Source organism: Megascapheus bottae, chromosome 12 (genome assembly GCF_031878675.1).
Source record: "Megascapheus bottae isolate mThoBot1 chromosome 12, mThoBot2.hap1, whole genome shotgun sequence".
NCBI classification, from domain to species: domain Eukaryota; kingdom Metazoa; phylum Chordata; class Mammalia; order Rodentia; family Geomyidae; genus Megascapheus; species Megascapheus bottae.
Genome location: NC_143520.1, coordinates 41,150,603 through 41,170,608, shown reverse-complemented (window position 1 = coordinate 41,170,608; position 20,006 = coordinate 41,150,603). Strand labels below are relative to the sequence as shown.

The 20,006-nt window shown below is 37.6% G+C and overlaps 1 protein-coding gene across 7 annotated transcripts in view; it reads left to right on the top strand.

Moving 5' to 3' along the window:
* Nucleotides 1–96: 96 nt before the first annotated feature.
* Nucleotides 97–20,006, top strand: part of Ccnt2 (cyclin T2) — a 34,637-nt gene continuing 14,727 nt past the window's right edge. For 3 of the 7 annotated variants that reach the window (XR_016537264.1, XM_090342899.1, XM_090342903.1), the window contains exons 1-4: nt 97–274; nt 1,155–1,236; nt 15,962–16,090; nt 17,846–17,906. Coding sequence is in view for 6 of the 7 variants with exons in the window: in XM_090342899.1 (XP_090199025.1) it covers nt 117–274; nt 1,155–1,236; nt 15,962–16,090; nt 17,846–17,906 (430 nt within the window). In the remaining variant the exon portion in view is untranslated. Of the gene's footprint in view, nt 275–1,154; nt 1,237–9,125; nt 9,485–10,817; nt 10,939–15,961; nt 16,091–17,845; nt 17,907–20,006 lie in introns of those variants that run through there. The other 4 variants (XM_090342897.1, XM_090342900.1, XM_090342902.1 and 1 more) reach the window with 3 other exon arrangements.

Here is a 20,006-nt window from a genome sequence, read left to right as displayed (position 1 = left end):
GGCGGGGCGAAGCCTACGGCAAGCAGAGTGGGGCGGGGTCGCACGGCCTTGGCTGGGAGTACGCGAGCCCGGAGGGGCGGGGTGCGGGTGAGGGAGCGGGCGGAGGAGGAAGTGTCATGGCGTCGGGCCGTGGAGCTTCTTCTCGCTGGTTCTTCACTCGGGAACAGCTGGAGAACACGCCGAGCCGCCGCTGCGGAATGGAGGCGGACAAAGAGCTCTCGAACCGCCAGCAGGCGGCCAACCTCATCCAGGAGATGGGGCAGCGCCTCAATGTGTATCCTTTGCTCTCCGGGGCCCTCCGCCCCTCCAGGTCTGGTCCCCCGCCTGGCCCGGTGGCCGGGCCTTGCGGTCCCGCGAACATGGCGCCGCCGCCCCAGCCTCCTCCGGGCCCTGGCCTCGGTCACAGAGGGAAAGTTGGGGTTCGGGCGGCCTCCAGGCCGAGCGGAAGAGGGGAGGCGACGGCGGGGTGGGGGGGGGGAGCCCGGGAATGCGGGCCGGGAAGCTGCGTTGTGTAATCTTTTCCGGGCGGCGCGTGGTGCGGCGGGAATGGAGGCGCCGCCCAGGCGAGCATCGGAGATCCAGGGGAGGCTGCTTCGACTTTTCCGGGTCGCCGAAGGGGTTGAGTGGTGGGAAGGCGAGCGAGACGGAGAGGTCGAAGTGCTCTCCGAGGCTTTAACCCCACGCTCCCCACCGGCCCGATGGCGGGTGCTCTTGTGTGCTCCTGAAGCCTGGGAGCGCACTGGAGCTCTTTATGTTCTCAAGTTGGTTTTGTGTGGGAATCGAGCGCCCCTGTTTCTGTTTGGTTCTGAGTTTCATCAGTTGTAGCCATTAATAAATAGCTCCAGGGCTCTCCTCAACAGCAGTGTTAAGAAGAGTAAAATGCTCAAGAGTTTATTATTTCAGTTTATTTGGCTTCCAGGCCACCTTCCACCCTTCTCCCTTTACCACCTTTCTCCCCTCCTCCCCCCCCCCCCCCCGCACACATCCCGCAGACTTTTATCTATTTCCACGTCGGGGTTCTATTTTGAATGAATGGGAGGCTTTGGGGGTGGGAAGGGGGAAGAAACCTGTTCTGCTGGTCGGGTAATTTTCCATGAAAATAGTTTTGGGAATGAGACGTATTTTCTGATTATTTCCTAAATGTTACATTTCAGCTCTCAGCTTACAATAAATACTGCGATTGTTTATATGCACAGGTTTTATATGCACCATTCTTTCACCAAATTTAGTCGAAATGTAAGTACTATTTTATTGGCTTTTTACTGCTGCTATATTTTCTGTAAATCTGTACACAGAAGTTAGCCGGTTGATTTTGCTGCTCGATTTAATATTGTACGTTAACAATAATAGATGGCAGGATATGCGTGTTTTTTTTTAAATTTATGATTAGGCACTGTTTGGTGCTATTAATACATTTAATGGAAAAGAAAAATGTGTTTACCTAAAGAGATAATGATTTTCTTCATTGAAAGTTTATTCTTTGTGCTAGAATAGTTTCAGTAGTATAGTCTGGTTTACATAGCTTACTCAGTTAAACAGCTTAGTTTCATTGATCTCTTTGTTTCAAATTTGAATTGGGGTTAATGTAGTTACATTAATGTAACTAGTGTCACTTTGAAAGTTTAATGTTATGGAAATATTTCCTTGGTTAATACACACCATAGATTCTTAAGATTTCATACTTTGTTTGATGAACTATATTAGTTCCTTTAGTTGGTAGTTTTAACTATCGCCTCTTGCTAAGCGCAGGTGGCTCATACCTGTAAAACTAGCTATTTAGGAGGCTGATTCCTGAATATGAAGAATCAAAGCCAACCAAGGCAGAAAAGTCCATGAGACTCTTACCTCCAATGAACCCGTAAAAAGCTATTTTTTGAGCCAAAAAATAAGTCATCTCTTCAAGTACCCTATATAATGAGTATGTTTGTATATATTAATTTTTATATAAAGTTAGTTTTTATGTAGAATGTCACTGGAATGGTAAGGTACTGATTTCAAATCAGTAAGTTTTCAGTTTAAAACGTTTAAGATCTGAAGGTTATGTCTTTTGTTTCCAGGATGTGCTACGTTTGTTAGCCCACCCAAAAATCTATACTTAGAAATATTTAACTCTGCCTTAATTCTCTTTATTTTTCATGTTATTCCAAAAAATGTTAGAAGAAAAATGAATCAAAAAGACAGTGTTAATAGCAGATAGTCATTGTGGCCTTGTTTGCTAAGAAAATAACATTAGAAAAGATCCTATTTATAATTGAAGTGGAAGAAGTTTCCTGGTTTAGACTAATTACTGTCTTAGGCTCTTCTAATGATGTTTAATTTGGGTTATCCAATTATCATATATATTTATACTATACATATACTTACATATATTTTATATAAATTTGAATGTCTTTTAGTGCTTTCACTCCTTCTCTTAGATCTATGTAATTGTTGCTCTATTTTTTCATAGTTATTTCTTATTCATAGCACTTGAGTCAGTGATGGTTGTGAAGCAGAAAGGTGGTGGTTTTCCTTAAATAGTCCTGGTAGAAATTACAAGTCTCAGTAGCCCTGATTATGCCCAGGGATGGTGGCTTATGTCTGTAATCTAGATATTCAAGAGGCTGAGATCTGAGCGTGGAGATTTGAAGCCAGACTGGTCCAGAAAATGGGAGACACTTATCTCTAATTATCAAAACACCCTGAGGTGAAGCTGTGGTTCAAGTGGTAGAGTGCCAGCCTTGAGCATAAAAAAGCTCAGGGACAGTCATCCCTCCAGGATGGGACTCTGTGTGGTTGTGTGTGGTCTGTGTGTAGTCTGTGACCAGGTCCTGAATTCAAGCCGCCAGGATGTCACTATCTGTGTGTGTGTGTGTGTGTGTGTGTCCTGTTTTTCATTTGTTTGCATCCTGGGGATCACATTGAACATTTCCTAGGCTGTATCCCCAGCCCTAGAAATGCTTTATATGGTTATAAATCTCTCACTTTTTTTTTGAGCTGTCTTTTTTCATTTTTATATTCTAGTTGGTGTTTTATATAAATGTTTTGCTGAAAGCCAGAATTCACTACTTTAAATTAGCTAATGAGGTCCAGGTTATTTGTACCTTTGGTTTCACTATTTTATTTAAATATCATTCAGCAAATAGAGTATTGTTATTACCTACCCTCCTTAATGTTTTATGTGAAGGAAAACAGCATTTTACTTTGAATCATTATTAAAAAGAAAATCAAGAAATAACATTTATCCTAATTGTTTATATCTAATTGTTGTTTTTTGTGCCTTTGTTATTACTGTATCCAACACAATTTTAATACTTGTGTTTGTGGCATCAGTTACCTTGCTCTTTTAATTTCCTATTCCTTTATATGAAGGGATGAACTCAAATTGAATATAAGTCACACTTAATCATGTTCTCCCACAGTGTTGGGAATTTTTTTCTTGAAGGGATCTCATTGAATGCCATACTAAACTTAGAAAAATCTTGAGTCTTCATCACAAACTGAACTTTTTAGTAAATTAAACCATATAGAATAACAAGCATAAATGTTAAGTGGTAGGACAATGCATATCAAGTTTTAAATGTCATGCATCCTATTAAAGTATTTAAAAATACTTGTCATTCATTACTTTCTGAGGGTGACAAATTTAAAAGTAAAAAAATACCCTCCCGGGCACAGTGGCTCACACCTCTAATCCTAGCTACTCTGGAGGCTAAGTTCTGAGGATCAAGGTTCTAAGCCAGCCCAGGCACAAAAGGACCTGAGAGTCTCTATTTCCAGTTAACCACTTGAAAGCAGAAGTGGGGCTTGGCTCAAGGGTAGGGTGTCCCTGAGCTCTTCAGCTTAGGGACAGCGCCCAGGCCGAGTTCAAGCCCCATGACCCACAAAAAAAAAAAAACCCTAGAAGTAAAGTGATATTTTAAGGATAAGATCACTATCCACGTTTTAGTAACCCCAAAACCCTTTTATCATTCTTTTTGGCAATTTCTTGGAGAGTTGAATCATTATTAACAGTAAATGGCTTTAAAATGTAGCCTAATTAGATAAAACTATCCTTTGTTATATGCATAGATGTTTTTGTAAATTTTAGCTTGTGATTAAATAATGACCTTCCTAGATCAAGCTCAAAATAAATCTTGTGAAGTGTAAAATCTCTGAAGCCAACAGTGCTTCCTGTATGAAGTAAGGTTGAGCATCCTGTCCTGTACTGACATTAGAGTGTTGATCTGACTTCTTACATTGATTTGATTAGTTAGGTTTCTATTATGTTTCTTTCCTACTCCAGTTCCAAGTCAAGTAATGTCTCTTTAGCTGAGCCTCATGGCAAATGCCCATAATCTCAGCACTTTGGAAGCAGAAGCCAGAAAATGTTGCCAAGTCCAGGTTAGAGTACATAGTGAGACCCTATCTCAAAAATAGAGGAGGAAGAGGAGTCCAGTTAAGTAGACCATGTCAATTGGGTACCCTGTGGCTCAGGCCTGTAATCCTACCTACTCAGGAATCTGAGAATCCTGGTTTGAAGCTAGTCCAGGCAGGATGCTCTGTGAGACTAGCATCTCAAATTAACCAACTGTCAAAAAGCACAAACTGGAGCTGTGGCTCAAGTGATAGAGTGGCATTGAGCACAAAACTCAAGAACAGCCAGGCACCAGTGGCTCACGCCTGTAATCCTACCTACTCAGGAGGCTGAGATCTGAGGATTGAGTTCAAAGCCAGCCCAGCACGAAAGCACAAAAGTCCACAAGACTCTATCTCCAGGTAACCACGAGAAAAATCAGAAGTGGTGCTGTGGCTCAAGTGATAGAGCACTAGCCCTGAACTGAAGAGCTCAGGGACAGCACCCAGGCCCACAGTTCAAGCCACATGGCCAATTTAAAAAAAAATTTTTTTTAAGAGCTAAGACAGTGACCATCTGTGACTTCAAGCCCCAGAACCTTTTCTAAGTGTTTGTGTTTTTTTGGGGGGGGGCGGGGGGGAGATTGGTCATTGTCTGTGTTCACATATACTTTTCTTTCTTTAATATCATTATTTTTCTCATGACAGATCAGAACTGCATATACTATATACCCTTTATAAATACAATTGTGTGTTAAGAGAAGTACTTAGGGGCCAGGAACATAGTGGTAGAGTGCTCATGTAGCATGCACAAAGCCCTGGGTTCCATTCCTTGGTACCACCTACACAGAAAAAGCCAGAAGTGGATCAAGTAGCAGAGCACTAGCCTTGAGCAAGGAGTGTTCAAGGACAGTGCCTAGGCCTGAGCTTGAGCTCCAGGACTGGCAAAAAAAATAAAAGAGAAGTATTTGGGTGTGGTCTTAGGGAATGACTACAATGTCTTATAAAAGTACATCTGTCATATTTGTTTGATTTATACATGCAAATTACATTGGTCCCCTGCTACACATAGAAATATTTTTGTATTTGTTTGTGCTAAAATTTGAATTCCACTTCTTGCTCAATTGTTTCTCTATTGGCTTAGTTCTTGACTAGTGTATATTGGTGGAAATTTAAAGATTTTTTTTCATTCCTTAATGATTTGAAAAAAAGATTTTTTTTTTAATATGTCTAGAGAAATGACCAATTTCTTCTCTTCGTCAGATAGAACTTACTGGTTAAGAGAGTAATAGCATATGTTGTGAGTGTTCTCTTTTACTTTACTATTTTTGGCGTTACTATTGTTATCACTGGTACCTAAAAGTGGAATTGCTGTATTAAATGACAATTTAATTTTTTTGAGGAACATGCTGTATTTTTAGAAGCAGCCACTTATATTGTAGATATGCAAGCATTCATTTAAAAATTGTAGCCATCCTGATTTGAAGTGGTGGTATCGTACTGCAGTTTTGATTTGTATTTCCCTGTATTGAGCATCTCTTTATGTGCTTGTCAACCATTTGTATGTATTTAGATAAATGTCTATTCAAGTTCTTCATCCATTTTTAATTGAATTATTTGGGGGTTTTGTTGTTGTTGAGTTGTAAGAAATCATTGAGTATTCTAGATATTAATTTTTTTACCTGGTGTATGATTTGCAAATGTTTTCTCCCATTCTGTGGGCTGTCAGATGCTTTATTGGTATACAAGTTTTAGTTTTGGAAGAAATTCAACTTATTTTGTACTTTCTGTACTGTTGGTGTCATTCAAGATAACATTGCCAAATTCAGTATTATAAAGGTTTTTTTCTATTACAGTTTGTAGTTGTTAGCTTTTAGGTTCATTTCTATGTAGTTAGTTTGCATATAGGATAAAGTAAAATTCATACTTTATATGAGTGTCCAGGCCCTCCATGCTGTAATACTGATTTTTGTTTATCTTTTTGTGTTAGTACTTAAGTTTGGACGCACAGCCTTGGGCTCTCATTTGGCCTTTTCATTCAAGGCTGGTGTTTGACTACTTGAGCTACAGCTCTACTTCCAGTATTTTGCTGATTAGTTGGAGATAGAGTCTTTCTGACTGACTTTGAACTGTGATCTTTAGATCTCAATCTTCTGAGAAGCTAGGATTATAGGCCTGAGCCACTAGCACTAGGCAGTTATGGTAGTTTGTTAAACTGAAAATTAAGTCAGATCATTGTATATTCTACTATGAATATATATACATATCCTAGGAAATGGGGAAATTTGGGGGACCTTCTTATTTTAGAATATTAGCCTAATATATTACACTTAAAGTTTTCTAGTTGTAAATTGTTATATTAGGTACTCCCTATGTAGCCGTATTTAAGGAATTGCTGTGGTGTTTTTCTCCGGAGGCTATAGAAGTTCACTTCTTTAGCATTAAGACTATTAAATACAAAATTAGTGAGTTTGCAAATTAACACCATATTCTATAATCTGAATTCCTAGTACTGTTACAAGCATAGTAGTACCTTACTTAACAATCATATTCTACTACATCAGAGAAAATAACACATTTTAAATTTGTCTAATGTGGAAATGGCTAAAAAGATTAATCAGTTTGTATCTTTTGTATACTTTGGAACATCTAGAACATTTTATTTCTTTATTTTCATGAGTTTGAAACTGATCAGATTAACATAATAGGCACTAAAACTGCCTATTGAACTCATGAAATATGGCTAGTGTACTAAAACTTCATTGTAATAAACTTTGAAGTTTAAAAGTTACAGCAAGAATATTCAGTACATATGTATGATAAAGCAAGTGGGAAACTGAAATGAGTCTAGGAGAGTAGACAGATGAGTTAGGTGAGAATGATGTGAAGAGTGACTGATAAAGAAACACTAGACACTTAGATAAACATTGTCACCCCCATACCAAAAAAAAACTCAAGGTAAAGTAATTTGACTGAAGTATTAGCATGAGTTGAGAATAGTGTAAGGCTAGTTTTCTAAGTTCTAACATGGAGAAAATATGTAAAATATGACATCTAGTATTTCATATTGATTAGAGGTTACTAGAATAGTAAAATACATTACAGTTGCAAGTATTTTCCTTGTTTAATTGCTTTTAACTGGTTTTTAAAATATTGTAAATTATATTTTTTAGCTAGCATTTCTTTTAACAGTAGGCTATGCTTATTTTTTACCAACAAAAATACTATTGGGAGTTACATTATATTAATTTGTTCTGTAAGCTCATGTATGTTTTCAAACTGAGAGCACTGGTTAGAACTTTTTTTTAAAAAAAAGAAAGATAATTTCTGCTTAAAAATAGAAGATTAAAAGACTGACATTTAATCATGTTGTAGGATAAATAGTAGTAAATAACAAGGCATAGAGGGGAAATTCTGAGAATTTGGGGACCTGTTTTTGTGATCTAGAGAGGATACTAGATTTCACTAAGACCTTTGTCCTAAGGTGGGTTTTAATAGTTATTGGTTATTTTGTATTGCCTTAGACATTTAAAGAAATCTTAATGGATACAGATTAATAGATTTAACACTACCAGCTGTGGGATTTGTTCTGTTTTTTGCCAGCAGCCCTGGGGCTTGAATTCAGGGCCTGGGCACTGTCCTTGGGCTTTCTCAAAGTTAGTGCTTTATCACTTGAGTCACAGCATCACTTCTGGCATTTTCTGTGTATGTGGTATTGAGGAATTGAACCCAGGACTTTGTGCATGATAGGCAAGCAGTCTACTACTAGGCCACGCTCCCAGTCCAACACTAGCAATTTTTTTTTAAGTCTTTATTGAGGTTTATTTAGTTATTTAACAAACCACAAAATAGACCCGTTGAGAATGCATAATTCAAAGAATGTCTTTTGTTTGGAATTCTATAATCACCACCACAATCTAAATTTAGAATACTTTTGTCCCCTGAAAAAGAAACTACCCATTACCAGGTAGTTCACTAATTGCTTTCCCTTTCCCACCCTGAACAATTTCTAAATTAATTTCTGCCTCCCTCCTATTCTAGACTAATGTGATAGAATAATATGTGGTCTTTGACATAATGTATTGTTTTCAAGATTTAGAGATAGTATAACACCTATAAGCACTTTTCTTTTTAATCCTGAATAATATCAGTCCATCTTGTGACGGTATCTATGTATCCTCTATATATCAGTTCATCTGTGTTTCAGTTGGTAAATTTTTATTACTGACAAATAATACTATGAACATTCAAGTGTAAGTTTTTGTATGATTTCACTTGTCTTGGTTGTATACTGAAGAGTAGAATTGCGGTATGTATATATTGTTGTATGGTCATTTCAGACTGCAGTTATCTTGGATAGATCTTTTGCAACATTTTGGAACTGCCAAAATTTAACCCTGCCATTTTACTCTCCTAAAGCAGTATATACAGGTTCCATTATCTGTACATTTTAAAATGAGTATAGAAATGGCTGTTGAGGTACCTAAAGATTTCTCTCTTGACAAAAATAAACGAACTATAATTAAAAGGATGTATTTCTGAATTCTTGGTTTTACTGCATGATCTATTATGTCTGTCCTTGACATTAAGACCATATAACCTTGATTAATGCAGCTTTGTAGTAAGTTTTGAATTTAGAAAGTATAAAGTCTTCCGTGGGGTAGGGGGAGGGACAATACCGAAGTGTTAGCTTAGGGTCCTACACTTGCTAACAGGCATTACTACTTGAACTATGCCCCCAGCCCTTTTTTGCTTTGGTTGTTTTTCAAATAGGGTATCCTGGTATCCAGGCTAGCCTATGCTGCATTCTTTCTGTTTATGCTTCTCACATAGTTAGGATTACATACCACCACAACCAGGTTTTATTGGTTGAGATTGGCTCATGAAATCTTTTCTTAAACTGGCCTTGAGCCATGATCTCTTGATTTCTGCCTCCTGAGAGGCACAGTACTCTGCCAACTTTTTTTTGAGTTGGATATTCTTAGCCCTTTGTATTTCCATATTACTTTTAGGATCAGCTCATTTGTGTTCTGCAAAAAAAGAAAGAAAAGAAAAAGAAAAACTAACAAAAACCCCTGAACTTACAATGGCAATCTTGTTGAATTTGTAGAGTAAATTTGAAGAGAGTCATAACTGCCATCTTTATAAAAAGCCATCTGAAGGAAAATGGGTAAGATCTATTTAGCATATTTGGAAACCTCTGTGGTATTGATGTTCTTATTTCACAGAACTTTGCAATATTGAGGACTATTTTTTTAATATTGTGGGCTTAAAGACACTACTTTAAGTTATAAGTTGCTATTTTCATTATGATAGATCTTTTTGTTTGGGGTTTGTTTTTTGTTTCTGTTTCCCCCCCTCTGTGTGCCAGTCCTGCCTGGGGCTTAAACTTGAGGCCTGGACTCTTGTCTCTCGTCTTTTGCTCAAGGCTAGCATTTTACCACTTGAACCACAGCTTTACTTCTAGCTCTTTTGGTAATCTAATGGACATGAAATTCTCACAGACTTTCCTGCCCCAGCTGGCTTGGAATCATATCTTCAGACCTCAGCCTCCTGAGTTAGCTAGATATAATTACAGATTTGAGTATCCCAAATAACATCCAGTTTGAAGATTGTTTAAATTCTGATAATGAATTTTCTTATGTGCCGTTATTTTACCCATAATTAAATGAATAGTAAATAGTAAAATAAAATGCCAGACTTGAGGTAATGGCATCTTTTGTAATTCTAAAAATGGCCAGTGTTTTCATTGCAACAAAATTAAAGCTGTAAACTACTTTTTAGCATATTACTGGAATTTTTGCTCAGTTATCCAGCATGTGATTTTTTTTATACCAACAAATAAGTATTTTTATTCCATTTTTGTGGTCTCTTCTTTTTGTCTTCTTAGTTTTACTTCTTCCATTTATTTTAAGATGCTGCTGTATTTTTACTAAACTTATACCCTTTTGCATAAACTGCAATAATTCACAAATTCTAATAATTTCCAAATTCTAGTTGTGACTAAAAGAGCTAGTGATACATTAATCAAACTCCTTTACCTGGCACTGTAAGTAGTCTTAGTTGGAGCTGGAATGGGGAGGTATTTAGGACAGGGAAAGAATAGCTTCACAACTATGGAGAACCTAAATATAACACACAGGAGCCAGACTAGAATGAGGTTGGAAATATGTTAGCGAACTTGGAAGCCTTTGCTTCTTGGCTTTTCTCAGTTGGTTTAAAGTTGAAGTGCAATCAAATAGCTTGACTGGTTATTGGATATATGTATACCAGGATTATTGAAAGAATGAGAACCAGAAAGGGGTGATATCCATCCAGATGCATTATACTTATAGACTGATTTGTTAAATGGTAACCCCTACATACAACTACTTAATTTGAAAAAAAAAATAATAATACCAGAATGGATTCATTTGAAACTGACTGATAGATCCATCTTTGGTGACATAGCAATTACTCAGGCCATTTTGTTAATTCAACTGACCTTGCCTCCAACTATCAAGGTTGAAGCCATCATTGGAGAGTGAAGAATGTCAGCAGTGAGGGCATCATGGCAGAGAGGGGAGACAGCGGCCAGGAATGGGCAGGAGAACAGATGGAGAAGGAAGGGAGTCAGATCAAGAGGTAGGAATGGAAATATAAAGAAGTAGAAAAGGAAAGGGGGAGAAAGGAATATGGATATAAATAATTGATAAAATATCAAGTATCATAATTGTAGTGTTTGAATATATTTAGGACTGCAACACACTCAAGAAAAAATTGAGTTTTAAAAACTGGGAGAGAAGAGAGTTAATTTAAAAACGTATTAAATCTTTTTTATTTAAAGTCAGTACTAACAATGCACAGTTATTTAGAATTTCAACATGGTAATATTTAAGATATATTCCTATGGGACATTGTTCTAAAGTAACATACTGGTTTGTTCAATCTGATTGCTCTAAACTGCTGAATTCATCACCACTGACTCCTCCATAATTCATATGGCATGTTTCTGTAGAAATCTGTCTTGTTTGAGAATGTAACATTCCCTGGAAATAGTTGTACATCTACTAGAGTGATAGACTCTGGGCTTATTTTAAAATCAACTTCCTTTTACTTTTTCCCCCTTTGGCTATAGTAATTTAAGAAAATTTACGTTAAACTTAAACACCAACATGCTGAAATACATAGTGCATGAGTGTTCCTAGTGAATTGAGTCTCAAGTATTGATTGGTCACACAAACTAAATTGATTATCTGTACTCTTTTAATAGTATTGATATGAATTCTAGCTTTGGACCAGGATTGTATGCACTTGTGAATGCTTGTTGCCCTTAACATCTTTAAAAGCAACAGCAAGGCTGGGAGTTTGGCCTAGTGATAGAGTGCTTGCCTAGCATGCACGAAGATCCGGGTTCGATTCCTTGGTACCACATACTTAGAAAAAGCCGGAAGTGGTGCTGAGGCTCAAGTGGTAGAGCTCTAGCCTTGAGAAAAATCCAAGGACAGTACTCAGGCCCTGAGCTTAAGCCCAGGACTGGCCAAAAAGAAAGCAACAGCAAAGCCCAGACACAATGACTCCCGCCTGTAATCCTAGCTACTCAAGAGGCTAAGATCTGAGGATCGGAATTCAAAGCCAGCCCGGGCACAGAAGGTTGGAAGACTCTTATCTCTTATCTCCGGTTCCAGAGAACCGGAAGTGCTGTTGTGGCGGAAGGGGTAGGGCAGTAGTCGTGAGCTGAAGAGCTCAGGGATAATGCCAATGCCCAGAGTTCAGGTCCCACAACCGACCAAAAAAAAATGCAATAACAGCTAGGGATATCTCTGTTACTCAAAATTTAGAATTCTTTTAAACTATATGACAAAGTCAGCCTTGTATATCGAATTTAGTAGTCCTTATTTGATCACCTTAATTGTCATTCTTAAATTAAGCATCATATAGATATTCTCCAAGTCTCTGCCTGAAAAGGTGTTTTATTCTTTATAGTCAACCCTGATAGAGTAAAATATTTTCAGGCTATAGAGAAAGAAATGTGAATGGAGTTGGTGGATTTCACCAAGACCTTGGGAGAATGTTGTGTATTAGTGTTAAACTGAAGTAGAATGAGAATTGAGCCCTGTATAGAGGGAACAAAAGACATTTATGAGGAATAGGGGTTAATAAACCAGGTTAATAAAGTAAATCCTGGGGCCAGGAGCTTAGCCTAGAGGTAGAGTGCTTGCCTCGCATGCACAAAGCCTTGGGATTGATTCCTCAGTACCACATACACAGAAAAAGTCAACAGTGGTACCGTAGCTCAAATGACAGAGTGCTAGCCTTGAGCAAAATGTGTCCAAAGGCAGTGTTCGGGCACCAGGACTGGCAAAAAATAAAATAAATCCTGCTTGACTCCCTGGAAACCCTCCCTTCCTCCCCCAGGTCATGGGGTTTCAACTCAGGGCCTGGTCCTGTCCCTAAGTTTCATTGCGCACAAGGCTAGCGCTCTATCTCTTGAGCCACAGGTACCACTTCTGGCTTTTTCTGAGTAGTTTATTAGAGATAAGAGGATAAGAGTCTCATGTGCCCAATTCGCATGCATTTCAAACTGTAATCCTCAGATCTCACTTTTGTGAGTAACCAGGATTACAGGCATGAGCCCAGCTTCCCTGGAAACTTAATTTGTAAAATTATTATTAAAAATTAAAATTTTAAGTGTTTGTTTTCTTTGAGACTATCTTCTAAGGAGAAAAGTCTATAGTTGGAAACTTTTTTGGATAGTAAAGCTTAAAAGTTAATATTGCCACAAAAATCAATGAAGAGAATGGAGAGCAATGATTGGTACTTGAACCTTTGCCTGGGTGTTGTCACTGAGCTCTTCAGCGCAAGGCTACTGCCCTACTCCCCGGAACAACAGTGCCACTTCGGGTTTTCTGGTGATTAATCTCGTTTTCTGGTGATTAATTGGAGATTAATCACCAGAACATGTTTCTTGAATTTTTGAATTCTTGAATCACCAAAAGTGTTTCTTGAATTTTTTGGTATGGGCATCGGCTCTTTGATTGGTTGATTGTTTTGTATATCTCAGCAAACATTGAATAGCAGTTGTACAGTGCAAGAAAATGAATAATTAAATCTGTGCTGTTTCCTACTTCCAGATTATTCTTTTGAGCATTCTTGATTCTTCCAAGCTATAATCTTATTTAAAGAATAATAAATATTAAAATAACAAAAATGAATATTAAAATAAGTTATTCCATCTCTTTAATAGTATTTCTGGTGTTGAAAATTTAGTAGTAGTCAGCTTTCTGTCAGTGTAATCATATACCTAAGGCAATTAACTTACAAAGAGAAAAGGCATATTTTAGCTCACTGTTCTGGCTCCCTGGCTCCATTGCTTTGGGATTCTTGCAAAGGCACCTAGCTAATCAAGACCAAGTAAACGGCTTACATCGTAATAGACAAAAAAGCCTGGTTCCTTAGTTCTTTTCCAGGACATGCCCGTGATGGCCTAAAGACTTCCCACGAAGTCCACAGTACCTCCCAATAGTGCTTGCTACCTCTGGAGATAGTGCCATTCACATCCATACTGTTGCAGAAACCATACGTATTTTATTTTAAGTCTATTTTAAAAGTTTATATTGCAAAAAGAACTTTCATTTTCACTCTACTTAACTCATCTGCAAATAAAAATCCTTTTCATATCCAGAGTTTACTGATTAATTTCATGTCATGTCTTAAAAGCTTCCACCACATTTGGCACTGGTGGCTCACACCTGTAATTCAAGCTACTTAGGAGGTTGAGATCTGAGGATTGAGGTTCAAAAGTCAGCCCAGGCACAAAAGTCTGTGAGATATCTCCAGTTAAGCAAAAAGACAGATATAGTGACTCAAAATATGACTCAAGTGATAGGGTGCCAGCCTTGAGCACAGAAAGCTAGGACATAAGACTCATAACCCTGTCAAGCCCCAGTACAAAAGTTTATATCAGAAATGTCCTTGCATTAACCATCCAAATCAATTAGTGATGTGACTTATGCCTTTGTCTAACTCCTGTCAACGTATACATGGGTGTGTTTAGTGGTTGATGACTCAGATATTATTTATTTACTTATTTTTGCCAGTCCTGGGCTTGAGCTCGGGGCCTGAGCACTGTCCTTGGACTTTCTCAGGGCTAGAGCTCTACCACTTGAGCCTCAGCACCACTTCCAGCTTTTTTTCTATGTATGTGGTAGCAAGGAATCGAACCCCAGTCTTCGTGTATGCTGGGTAGGCAAGCACTCTACCACTAGGCCAAACTCCTGGCCCCAAACTCAGATATTCTTTAAAAATACATATTCAGCCAGGTGTGGTGGCTCACATCTGTAATCCTAGCTACTCAGGAGGCTAAGATTTGAAGATCAAGATTCAAAGCCAGTCCAGGCACTAAAGGGCCTGAGTCTCTTACCTCTCCATTTAACCTCTAGGAAAGGGGAAGGGGGGCTTGGTCCAGGCGTAGGGCAGTAGCCTTGAGATGAAGAGCTCAGGGCCAGCACCCAGGCCAAGTTCAAGCTCCATGACCACACATACACACAAAGATACTGAGTCTTGGTAGTTAGAAATGACCATTCTGTGAGGAATTTTTTCTATAATCTTATTTAAGGTTGTAAAATATGTCTAGTTTCTGAATCAGTAATTACTTAGTTGGTTGCTCATTTGGGAGGTAAATGTTTACTCAGAATTTGTTTCTGTGTCTTAATCCGGTGTCTTTGTAATGCTAGGCTCTGTACTACTATCCCAAGAACTTAAAAAAAATAAAAATCCCTACTTCCTGGATCTCTACTTAGTAAAGTTTCTGTTCTGTTAGCTGCTTTTATTATTGCTGTAGTGATGTAATAAAGGTTTTAAGTGACAGATTCACGTTCAAATTTTTACATTTTGCCTTGTGAATCCTAAATAAGATTGTTGGACTTTTTTGGTAGTACTGGTGCTTGAACTCAGGGCCTGGGCACGGTCTTTGGACACATTTTTGCTCAAGGCTAGTGCTCTACCACCTGAGCCACAACGCCATGTCTGGCTTTTTCTGTGTATGTGGTACGGAGGACTGGAACCCAGGGCTTCATGCATGCTAGGCAAGCACTCTACCACTAGGCTACATTCCTGGCCCAGATTACTTGACTTACATGCAAATTATTGCTTGACTTAAAACTAGAAAATAGTAAATCTGTGCCCTCAAAAAAGGAACTCCCCTTTGATATTTTACCCACTTTTTGTCTTTTATTTAAGCTACATCATCTTGCTTGATTTTTTTTCCTCTTTAATGTGTGAATTATTAGCTATTGAAACTTACATTAGGATTAAGGGTATATAGCACAGTAATAGAATTAATTCTTCCTTAGTATGTACAAAAGCTTTTAAAATTCAGACCCATCATGATGGTACATGTTTGTACACTTTCTCTAAGAGGCAGAGATAAAGACAACAATTTAAAGTGAAAAACAAACTAAAACCAAAAGGACTGAGATGTGATTCAAGTGGTAGAACACTTGAAGCCCTTACATGAATCTTGTCATAGCCCGCTACGCAATTCATACTATTAGCCAGTACATTTCTTATTTATTTGTACACCTTCTCTTTTAGAAAGTAGAGGGATTTCCCCAAATGTATTTACTTTTAAAATGACCAAGTTTTTCTTAAAAAATCTCTCCTGCAGATAATATCACCTACTGCATTATTTTTGGCTGCAAAAGTAGAAGAACAGGCGCGAAAGCTTGAACATGTTATCAAAGTAGCACATGCTTGTCTTCATCCCCTAGATCCACTGCTGGATACAAAATGTGATGTATGTAAATTTGGGGCTTCTTTTTTCTTTGTAAATTTGAAACTTTGATAGTGCAATCCTAAGTAAAGAACAATTCAATCAATACTGCCTTTTAAATTCTTTATTGCCACTTAGGAATATACCAGGAAGCCATGTGGCAAAAAATGTCATACATGTTCATAATTTATGTCATTCTCATTGCTTTGAATTCAAATATTTTGATTCAGATTTACTTTTTAGTATTTCACATTTGATTGTTTATCCTCACAGAAAACTTCTCATACTGTTTAGAGGCTGTCATTTACTACCAGTAGTAGGTGTATTTGAGACCAAAAGATAAATAACTGTTAAATTGTTAGTATGTGAAACTAATTTGCTTCTAGATCAGTAATGAATCTTTTTATATAAGGAGTTGTTTCTATGAAATATTAAAGTGAAACCTAGAATTATAGGCCCTTAAAATCATTTTTCTAGTATTCTTGTAGGTGAGTTATTTAAGGGCCTGTACTTAGACTACCAGGTTATATTAATTCAGATTGAGTTAGGTCACATTTAAAGTCCAGATTAGTAGAATGTGTCATTATATTAATGGAGCTTATAGATGTTGGCTTTTAGAGAAAAATGTTAATGTCAGTGTTAAAAATAATTTGTGGGTGTTTTGTAATTTTTATAGCTCCTATTTACAAATTCAACTACAGCTTTCTAGTTAATGCTTGAGGATATTATTCAAATACTGGAATCAGTCAGTGGCCTTTAAAAGGGTTGCATAAATAAAATCAGAGGTGATCTTAATCTCTGGCCATAGCAGGGTGTCTTATAGAAATAAATATTTAGCTGCACTCTGATGGCTCATGCCTATAATCCTACCTTCTCAGGAGGCAGAGAGCTGAGAATCACAGTTTGATATGCAGCTACCTGGGGCAGGAAAGTCTGTGAAACTCATAATTCCAGTTAACTACCAAAGAGAAATAGAGCTATAGCCCAAGTGGTTAAGCAACTAGCCTTAAGGGAAAAGCTAAGGGACAGCACCCAAGCCCTGAGTTCAAACCCCAGTACCAGTGCCAAAAAATATCCTCCTCATCTGGGTGAATTGTCAAGATCCTAATAATGTGTGGTAAAAAGGTTTCCTGTCCATTCTTCACCGAGTAAAGACAAATAATCTCTTAAATATAGAGAGTAGTTTAACGCCTCTCTACTTCACCTTTATAAAAACAACTTAAAGAAGGAAAAAGGAGAAAAATATTGTTTAAATATTTAGGCTCTTGCATTTATGTCTCCATGATTGTATGACAAATGATTTGGGTTTTATATCCATTTTATTTTTCTTTCAATTTCATCGTTAGTGATTAACGATTTTGTCCTTGTGTTTCCTAAGAAGAGCAAATAACTCATCAACTAACCTTGACTTTCAAAGAATTGGCACATGACAAGTCTTAAAAAGTTTGTCTTGAGTTTATAAGCCTTTAGATTTGAGTTTAATATTTTCATTTCATTTGGTTATTCTGTCCTTAGTATATCTTAAAGCAGCAGTGCCTATATAGAACTAAACTACATCTTTTTTCAACCTACACTCTTGCATTGCATTTTCATTCTTTGTCTACAGTTCCTATATTAAGTGATCCCATTTAGACATCACAGTAAATAAGTTTTCTTCTTCACCTCTCTACTGCTGTCATTCTTTTGTAATTAGTCTAATTCTTGTGAGATATAATGGTCAAGTAGTCTAATACTATATTGTTTATCTTAAGATTTTCAACGATTGTTTCTATCTGGCAGGCTTACCTTCAGCAAACTCAAGAACTGGTTTTACTTGAAACTATAATGCTACAAACACTAGGTATGTACTTGGCATCAATTATTTATGTTCTTTAATATAATATTCTAAATTTAAAATATTCCTTGAATAATTTTATTATTAAGCCAAGTAATTTAAAGACAGGGTTTTTTTTTTGTTTGTTTGTTTTAACAAAACTAGTGTTCCTTGCTAAAAGAAACCTTTTTGTTTTGTTTTGTTTATGGGTCATGGGTCTTAAACTCGGCCTGGGTGAGCCCTGAGCTCTTCATCTCAGGCTATCAGCCTACCCTTGAGCCAAGCCCTACTTCCTATTTTCTAGAGGTTAACTGGAGATAAGAGTCTCAAGTCCTTTTGTACCCGCCCTGGCCTTCATCTTTGATCCTCAGATCTCAGCCTCCTGAGTGGCTAGGACTATAGGCATGAGCTACCAGGCCCAGCTTAAAAGAAACCATTTTTCTAAAATTGAATTTAATTCAGCATAATTTGATAGTAAATAACCTCACTGATTTCTTTGGTTTTTCAGATAGTTAAAGCAGTGTAGGTTTGCACTGTAGGGCCAAATGGTCATGGTGACACTTAACATATTCTGGAGCTGTGTTCAGACTTACATAACATTCAGTCCTTGCCCTTTTCTGGGGTTTTTATGTTACTGTACGCATGCATGTCAGCATAGGAGCTAGAACTCCGGGCCTGGCACTGCCCATTAGCTTTTTCACTCAAGGCAGGTAAGCTACCTTTAGTTTTCTGGTGACTAATTGGAGTTAAGTCTCATTAACTTTCCTCCCCTGGATGACCGAAACACAATCCTTAGATGTCAGCCTCCTCAGTAGCTGGGATTTCAGATGTGAGTCACCAGCACCTAGCTATTCCTTGCCTTTTTTGTTTGTTTGTTTTGCCAGTTCTGGGTCTTAAACTCAGGGCCTGACCACTGTCCTTGGGCTTTCTTGAGGCTAGAGCTTTACCACTTGAGCCACAGCACCACTTTTTTTTTTTTTTAATGTATGTGGTATTGAGGAATCGAACCCGAATCTTCGTGCATGCTAGGCAAGAACTCTTACCACTAGGCCAAACTTCCAGCCCTAGTGCTTGCCATTTTTAGTGGTGTTGTACTTATTTGAATGATTATTCTTTTCTACAAGTTCTTTGTATGCAAGACTTATTTATTTTTACTTTACTAATGAGGAAATTCATCCTAAGAAGGTTATGCCCTCATAATGGAAGGTTATGCCTTGTCAAAGTCACATATTACAGAAGATCCTAGATAAATAAAAGCATTACAGACTTAATGTGTAGGCTATGACATGTTTTGGAAACTTAGATAAAGTTTATTTAGTTTTATTATTCCGTTTCCTAATGTTGAATAGAAATACAATGGGTACAGATAGCTTGATTGAAATGCATATAACAACAGCAACAAAATAGATATTATTAGTGAGTGAGTGGCTCATACCTGTACTCCTAACTTCAGGAAGCTGAGATTTGAGGATCAAGGTTCAAAGCCATTGTAGGCAGGAAAGATCATGGGAATCTTTATCTCCAATTTACCAAAAAGCCAGAAGTGAAGCTGTAGCTCAAGTGGTATAGCACTATCCTTGAACAGAAAAGCTAAGGGACAGGGTCCCAGGCCTAATTTCAATCCTCAGGACCCATACCCCCCCACCCCCAAAATTTTTTTTTTCAAGGTAGAAAAATAAAAGCAACCTGCCACATAACTCACACATTTAATCCTGGCAGCTCAGGAGAGCAAGATCCAAAGGATCCAATTTAGTATGTTGTTATCATCTCAAAGTTATATGCCTATATGAATAGTTAGAAATATTTTACAGTAAGATTTTAAGTACAAAAGAAATTGTGTTATAAAATACTAATTTTTATTATATGAAAGTATTGCATATGGGTATGGGTAAAGCATTAAAAGTTTATGACCCTGGAATTAATCCATCCCAGTACCACTACAAAAAAGCCATTGCATAACATATAATGTATGACATACTCTTTTTTTTTTTTTTTTTTTTTCTTTGTGGTTCATGGGGCTTGAAGTCATCCTGGGCACTGCCCCTGAGCTCTTCAGCTCAAGGCTACCGCCTTATCCTTGAACCAAGCCCCACTTCCCATTTTCTAGACGTTAATTGGAGATAAGAG